The sequence below is a fragment of the Heloderma suspectum genome, chromosome 1, assembly GCF_057233095.1.
Source record: "Heloderma suspectum isolate Gila_16-S chromosome 1, 16-S_ref, whole genome shotgun sequence".
Taxonomy (NCBI): Eukaryota; Metazoa; Chordata; class Lepidosauria; order Squamata; family Helodermatidae; genus Heloderma; species Heloderma suspectum.
The window spans coordinates 139,304,410-139,313,119 of NC_139458.1; the positions used below are offsets into that span (position 1 = coordinate 139,304,410).

At 44.4% G+C, this 8,710-nt stretch overlaps 1 protein-coding gene across 1 annotated transcript; it reads left to right on the forward strand.

Moving 5' to 3' along the window:
• Positions 1–7,750: 7,750 nt before the first annotated feature.
• Positions 7,751–8,710, forward strand: LOC146358095 (olfactory receptor 5AS1-like). The gene has a single exon (XM_084829100.1). The coding sequence runs from the start codon at positions 7,751–7,753 to the stop codon at positions 8,708–8,710; it is 960 nt and encodes a 319-aa protein (XP_084685226.1).

Consider the following 8,710-nt stretch of genomic DNA (forward strand, 5'->3'; position numbering starts at 1 on the left):
AATTCTGGACCATATGCAGCCGGCCCCGCCACTTCCAGTCCACAAGCGGCCCCTACAACACGCGGGGCCGCGATTCAGCCCTTTGGGAGGCAGGCAAGCCCCCAAACAAGAGGCAGGCTCGTTTCTGGAAGGGGGCAGGTCAGCCAGGCAGGTCAAGCTCTGACCAACCTGGCCCCTTCCAGGATTGGTGGCCAGTTCTGCTGGCAGCTGGGCAGTGCTGGATTCAGGGTCAGGGTCACGGGAAGTGTCATGACCTCGAGATGGGGCCAGCAGCACACCTCTGCTCCGTAGTAATCATAGGAGGTCCAATACATGAATATAATGCATGGAGGGGGCTATTGTGGGTGGTCAGTGAGCTCAAAGGATCAAAGACTGGAGAAGAAAGAGAAGTGCATTGTAGATGAGTCATATCAATGGGTTGTATCCAATGTTAGTGCTACATAGAGTAAATCCACTGAAATGAATGGGACTTATGTTAGACTAGCATTAGATACAACCCTCTATCAGGAACAGACCTGGAAAGCCTATTTGTGCTTGCTACTACACTGGAGCCCGTAATTGCTGCTGGCATTGCTTTTCTGTAATTAATAGAAGTAGAATGAAATGGAAATTCCACACAAGCATTTAGGATAATGCTATGTTGTCCAGCACAGCCCCTTGCCATGGCCACGATCCTCCTATGATATTTACTTATAAGCAAATCTTGTTCAGAAGAGCTCCCAGCAATGTCAATCAGAAGCTTCTACCTTGCAGGATGAGCCCATTTTATAACTTCCTGATGAGTGTGTCTGGAGAAGTAGTAATGAATGGTAATGGTCTCTTGACTAGCCTCTATTATTTGCCCCAATATCAGTTTCTGTTCCTAAAGGGGAGAAGGCTGTAATTACTGTGTTCCTCTCATTATTGCTTTTCTTCTTTTCATTTTTATGGTGAAATAACACTGTAAAAATGAAAAGCAAAAAAAGCCAGTAATAACAACAGTCATTAAAGCCTTTTCTCTTTCAGGAAAAGGAGCTGACTTTGAGGCAATTAAGGGAGTAGTGACGAATAGCCTATTAATTGTCTCTTGAATACAATTAATAAGCTATTCATCACTAAACCCCCTACCAATGTCATCAGGAAGTAATGAAACTGAACCTGCTAACAAGAAGCATTTAATTAAAGGCACAGGAGCCCTTAAAAGCCTCAATAGTATTTTACCCATTTGCACCACACAGGGAGGTGTTGCAAATGCCTTTTATTTTTTAAAAATCACTACAGACCAGATCTGAAGATCCAGGACAATGATACAGAAAACAATGAAATGCAGTATGCTGTCTGGATGCTCCATTAAGTGTGAGTAAACCATTCCAGAGATAAGGGTAGTGTGGCAGCAACTCTTCCCCCCCCCTTTGGCAGTAATTGTGCAGTGTTTGTTCCATACACTCCACAATTTTTATGGTTCTTCGGGCTCCTGTGATGGTTAAGGCAAACTGAGTTCTATACCATGCAACATGTTGTGAACAGGTAAGGTCAAAAACATAACTGATGTAACATTTTAAATGTATTGATGAATATCAGTGTGATACCACTCCTCAGAGCTATCCAGACAGACAGGCTGGGAAAACAGTGCTTCCGTGATACCTGGAAGCAGGCTTGCAGAATAACCAGGACATTATTAAAATACCTCCCTTGTGCATTAGTCCTACTGCCCAGAGAACTTGTTATTAGGTGGTCTAAAAGCTAAATAAATAAATAAATAAATAAATGTCTTTGAATCCCAGAGCAGATTTCATTGCTGTTTTGTGTTTACTCATCACCAGATTTGATACTAATTCTTCTGGGATGAAAAGAATCTTAACAATACTGTTTGTGCTGTAGTGCACTCTAGATGAATGTGGGAAACCATCTGGGGACTATATGTAGAAGAAGCTTGTGAAATAGCCGACCTAAAGACTGAATTTGGCAACAAACGGGGGTCTGGGAAGCCAGGCCATCATTTATCTGCTGAAAAGAAGTATGTGTTTGGGGATGTACCTTTCTGGGGATAAGAAGCAGGCAGGGGGTTGCATAGCCCTTCCCCTGCCTTCCATCTCCCCCCCCCCCCCGTGAACCTCTCTCCCTGCTTTCTCCATCTGACATCAAGGAAAAAGCAGTGGTCAGGAATGAATAAACAACCCGCCTCATTGTGCACACCGGTTCTCTCTTGCAAATTCTCTCCCCTCACCACTTCCAATGAAGAAGTGACAACTTGGGTTTCCAGATCTGTGTTTCTGCCAAACATTGTATTCAGTCCTAAGATCTGCTCTTTTTGTTTAGACTCCAAGCTTGATCTCTCAGTCAAGAAAAACTTTCTGGCTGTACTTCACTGTAAAACGAGTCTTACTACATCTGTTATTATGGACAATGAGCAAAGATGAGACCCAAGGCACAATGCATATAAAAGCCTTGGTGCTGGTCCCACCATCACTGAGCCATGAAAAATCTATATAAATCTCCCTCTTTCTCAGGGAATTCTTTAAAGACTGGGCACTGCTCAGGAGAACAGAAGATTCATTTTCATCTGTATAAAAGGGTTATCAAAATGATAATGATACAATGGTGACTTATGCTTCTGGTGTACATATAGAGAAGAAATCCCATATAGGTTGTTCTATTCACTCCAGTAGAAGAGGAAGCTGTTCATGCTCAAACCCTTTGTGTGGATGAAGTTGACCTCTCTCCATTGAAATGGGGGGGGGGGACACACACCAGATATCCTGCACCCATAAGGAACAGCTGAATCAGGACAGTTAGCCAGATTGAATTATTCAGTGTTGTTCAGAAGATTTAGGGTGAAATCCTATGCATGTTTAGACAGAAAAAAAGTCCTACAACTCCCAGCATTCTGCTGAGGCATGCTGGGAGTTACAGGCCTTTTTTGTGTGTAAACACTCATAGGATTGCACCCTTAAACTCTTTACATTTAAACCTCAACATTTGCAACCTATCTCAAAAGGCATCGATAGAAATGTTAACATTTTTCAATATAATTGAATATGTTTTATTACGTCAATACACTAATAAGGATAATCAAACTAACCAAACATAGATTAGTACAAAGTTTGGGTTCATGATTTCAGCCAACACCAAAAAGTTGGTGTTTCTATGCTTTAGAGCAAGGGTGGGCAGAGGTAGATCACAAGTTGATCCGTGAAGTGGATCCTGGGCCAAGTCTGATAGACCATTTAGCACCTTCTGGACTAGGTAAGCCGTGGCCTGGTCCAGCAAGGCACTTCTTATATCTTTAAGCAGGAGTGAAATGTTCAGGAATGATCACATAATGCTCATTATGTATGTTTCAACTGTTATGAAATCTTGGGTATGCAGACGCAGTTGCACTGGAACTATGAAATACATCGGTGGATCATGGGGATTCTAGTGACAAAAAGTGAGCAGACCCGACAAAAGAACATAGCCCATCCGCTGCAATATTATAATACATATTTTAATATATATGTTTGAGAGAGCCATATAAAGAACTTGACATAGTGCAGTCTGCAGAGAAGAGGACACAGGCATGCACCCATTTTGAGGCAACATTTCTGGGGCGGGGGTAGAATAGGCCTTGTATGGTTTTTCTGTGAGAAGAAGCACTTTGAAAGTAGGGCCCTCCTTCCAGTAGTTTGTCAAGGCGACCATCTTTCTCAGTATATTATTAACACCCATGACTGTGATTTCAGAGAGTTTATAGCAAAGTGTAGGGGGGGCAATCTACACTTAGGGTTTTTTTTTTGCTTCCAATAAGGTTTCACTGCTCATCTTTCACATTACGCAGGACCTGTCTCGAATTGGGACCGAAATTTCCCACCTCTGTGCTCCCGCTTTCAATACCCTGATATCCTGGTATTTCCCATTCATGTGCTCTGCTCTTCCATGTTCATTACCTTATAAGGCCATAGACCCGTCCCACGCCTGTCCATATACAGCAGTGTTTGTATTTCCCTCCTGTCCAATCACAGCTCTAGATGCCCCCATCTGGCCTTCCAGCTACTGATAGCATCACCCTGTAAGTCTGCAAGCCTCGAGTAAGCCCCATTGAGCCCCATAGGGTACTCTGGAACAAAAGAGGACATTGCTTCTGAGCTTGGTGGGGTGGGGGATCAGAGGTGTCTCCCTTCATTACAGGGAGGCATTTTACTCTCTGCTCCCTCTGACTGAGAAATGCAGAGGCAGGAGACACTCAGCTTGGGGGGGGGGGGGCTGCTTGCATCTTCGAAGACTGCCCAGTGAATAAATTTATGCTTGTGTGTGGGGAAATCAGGCTGAAGAAGCCCTATTCTTCGAAGATTTGAAGATCTGAAGATTTGAAAATTCAAAGTTAATTCCTTTATTTTTAAAAAAAAAAAATCACAGGGTGATCTGATGTCTACTCAGTAGTATGTTCCATTGAGTTCAATGTGGTTTATTCCCAAGTAAGTGAGTGCCCATGATTGGGGCCGGGAGAAAATATTACAGCACCAGTTAAGCTAGAATGGGGGAGGGTGTAAAGGCACTCAGTTGTGATCCTTAATTTAAAAAAAAAAAAAGCCAAAGCGGGGGATAGAAGGAGGTAAAAGTTAGTGTCATTTGAAGGGAGAGAACAACCCCCTGCTCAGTGCAGGAAGCCTGAGTCCCTTGCAGTCTCCTATCCAAAATTCTGACCAGGGCTCACCCAGCTGAGCTTCCCAGATCAGACAAGAGCCAGCACCTCTAGCCCTCTGCTGGTTGGTGATAGAGCTTCCAGTGCTAAGAAACTTATGCAATGTCATCTCATGGTCTTCGAAGCTTCGAAGAAGCTAGCAGCCCCCCCAAAAAAGTGAGTGATGGGTGCCGTTGCCACTGCCCCTCTTCCTCGTGCTGGCTGCAAAGGGCTGGTGTGCGGAAAAGAGCATCAGCAGACACCCCCCAGCCTCTCGCCCTGGCCTCCAGCAGGTGGGGGGGAGAAGAGGATAGGTGCCTCCTTCTTCCCTCCACCCCCACCTGCTACAGTGGCAGCAGAAAGGGACAAGCTCTCACCAGGCTTCGAGCCCCAACAGGATGCTCGCACATCCCTACACACACACACACACACACACACACACAGAGGGATAGAGGAAGAGGGGGATGGTGGGCAGGGAATCAGCAGAAACAGGGAGAGTTTCTGCTCCTCCAATGAGAGCTACTGTCTTTAAGAGCAGGAAAACAGTGCAGCTCTTGAGTGTGAACTGAGCTCACGCATTCGATCAAGAACCGCAACGGGGAAAATGGATGAGTGTGGATAATCATGTTTTAATGCGAGTGCGTTTAACCCGACGGGTCAGGACCTCAACTTCGTTGCGATGGCAGGCGCAATGTAGATTGGCCCCAAGTGAACTTTGAAGCTACAATTAGCCATCTGTAATTTCTAACAAACCATAAAAGCAATCCCTCAGCCAGGCCTCATTATCACAAACTGACAAGGCAACCCTACATGTCTACTCAGAAGTAAGGTTCATTGTTTTCAATGGGGCTTACACTCAAGTGGGAGTGAATAGGGTTGCAGCCTGAATGATTCAAATGTTTCACCGCTAGAATATCATAATACATATTTTAATTGTTTGTTCTGCCCAATGACATTCCCTTCCTCAGGTGACTTCCAACCTTTCCAGGGACCTGGCCTCCAGTGGCACAAGGATGAATGCAAAATCTTCAAAAGCAGCAGTTCCTGTAAGGAGGCAGTGAATATTCCCTTACACACTTCCCAGGTAAGTTACCACAGATAAGAACTGTAAGAAGTTGCTCAGAATATGGTGCTCTTGCTATTTTATGGGCTGCAACTAGGGATGTATGGATTGTGTAAAGTCCATTCTGCCTGTGTTTCATGGATTGTCAGCTGCCTTTCATTCTGTCATCTGCCCATTGGTGGAATAGGACTTTTTTCATTTCTAAATTTGTGCAAATGCAGATTTCTGCAAATTTGCATATGCAAAAATGTGCAATTCTCCCGACATGTGCAAAAATCCCCCAAAATGTGCATCTTCGCATTTTAGGCTATGGGGGAAATGTACATTTGGGGGGGGGGGAGAGGTTAATTTATTGCATATTTTTCTACAATGAAAATCAAAGAAGTTAGGAAAAATGGTCTGCAAGTCTGCAGAATCTGCCCAATAGGGGAAAAGCCGGTCCGCCGTGGAATCCACTGGTGAGTTTCATCTAAATCCAGACTCATTTGGTTCTGCTGTAGGTTTCTCTGACATCCCTAGCTGCCACGTAATGGCAAATTGTTGTGTTCCTCGATACAGAGGTCTGAATTATTTCTTTAGGCAGTAACAAAGCATGGAGCTATTATGTGAGTCAAAGTTCCTTTGTCGCAAGATGTTTTGTGCTTTGAGGAGGAAAAAAGTAGAACTACTATGCAGCGATATTTGGGGCTTAATTTCAGTTAGGGCCTGTCCCTGTATGTTTTGTTTAATGCCATGGCACAACCTCCAGTCTAGCTCTCATCTCAACTCAGTAGGTGGATTTAGGTAGCACTGTCTCTCAGCCTTTGCCTTCCCCACCTGTGCAATATTGGAACCATAATAATGCTGATGCAACTTACAGGGGTGCTTGAAGGAAATGGCATGTGAAACGCTACAAGCACTTGGAAGTACTATATCCACGGTAAGCCTTGCTAATTGTGCTACACTCAAGCCAGAACAACACAATTTGGGTTGGACTCATTGAGGCCCACAGTAAGCTCCCTGCCTGGTAAACTGTTCAGACTTCTGCATTCTCTGAACAAGAATGAATTGACTTCAGTGAGGTTACTGATGCTCTCAGCTTTCAGTGTGCGTCCAGCTTTTTCTTATAGTCTATTGCTAATTTTCATTCGAGTGGGATGGCATCCCATCATTGTACATTTTAATTCCTATGGCCTCAGCCTGCAGAGAGGTAAGGATGATAAGGCATGTAATGCTGCCCCTGGTGGGATTTGTTTAGAGAAATGATGCCCCTCCTGCTAAAGCACTGAGACCTGTGAGATTTCAGATGTAGGGTCTTTGCTGCCACTGGCTTTTCAGGTGATCTTCAGTGTATCATGCCCATCTCTCTGGATTTTGTTTCCAATCTGTCAAATGAGATTTACATATAGTTCCAGGTCATAGTCTGAAGGCCCATGGAATGGCAACCTTGCTCAAGCTAAGCAGGTCTGGGTCTCATTAATGCCTAAATAGGAAACCATCTGAGTTCACAATACATGCTGTCTTGAGCAAGTGGGAAGGTTCATTTAGAACAAGAAGGTGGCCCTATTAAATGCTCAAGTCCTAAGCCATTAGGACTTTAAAGGATATGGCCAGCATGTGTGGCAGTGGTCAGGTCTGTCTTCTTCTGGAAAGGGCATAGCTGCCATGCGAGCTGAAGATGTGCAGAAGCACACCTGGATGCCACCACTACCTGGCCATCCAGATGTGTTGGACTACAACTCACAGCATCCCCCAGCTAGCCTTGGGATTTGCAGTCCAACACATCAGGAGGGCACCGGATTGGGGAACGCTGATCCTTCACCGAGAGTGAAAACAAAACAAGCTGAGAAGGGTGTGATTTGTTTGTTGGTGAACTAGCTTCCGTATTTATGGTCAGCATTTATACTCCCCTTTCTATAAAATATCCAAGATGGCTTATGAGAAGATTTTCTCTCTTTCTTCTGGTTTCAGGAGAGAAGAAGAGGAAACAATTCTCTAAAACCATTTCTTTGCCCTTGTCCCTGCAGTTCATTCCTCCCTTTGATTCCGCTACCACTGATCTAGAGGCAATGAAAACAAAACTGGAAGAAATGGATGAGTGGAATTATACTACAGTGACTGAGTTCATTCTCCTTGGCTTCACAGATCATCGAGAGATTAAGGCCGTTCTCTTTGTGCTCTTCCTAGTCATCTACATGGCCACTCTGATGGGGAACATCAGCATCATCACTTTAATCTGGATCAGCCCCTGTCTGCACAGTCCAATGTACTTTTTCCTCAACAACCTGGCCTTCCTAGACCTCAGTTATTCTTCTGCCATTACCCCCAAGATGCTGGTCAATTTCTTAGCAGAGAGGAAGACCATTTCGTTCACAGGATGCATTGCTCAAATGTATCTTTTTGCTTCCTTTGCAGATGCAGAGTGCCTCCTGCTGGCTGCCATGGCATATGACCGCTACATGGCCATTCGTAACCCACTACTCTATCCAGTTCTCATGTCCCACAAGGTGTGCATTTGTTTGGTAACAGGCTCCTATCTGACAGGCAGCATAAGCTCATTGGTGCATACCTGTTTAACGTTCCGTCTCTCCTTCTGTGGTTCCAATGCCATCAATCATTTCTTCTGTGACATCCCTCCATTGTTAGCCCTCTCCTGCTCCAACACCCATATCAATGAAATCCTTCTCTTTGCCCTGTGTGGTTTCATCCAAGCTAGCACTTTTGTGTTCATCCTTATTTCCTATGCCTGTATTCTTTCCACCATTTTGAGGATCCCCTCTTCTGAAAGCCGCCAGAAAGCTTTTTCCACTTGCACATCCCATTTGACAGCTGTTGCCCTTTACTATGGCACCCTCCTTTTCATGTATCTACGTCCTAGTTCCAGCTATGCCCTCGATACAGACAAAATCATCTCAGTTTTTTACACCATGGTGTTTCCCATGGTAAACCCCTTGATCTACAGCTTGAGAAACAAAGAAGTAAAGGAAGCATTTAATAGAGCATTAGAAAGAAATGTGTGCTGTCATTAG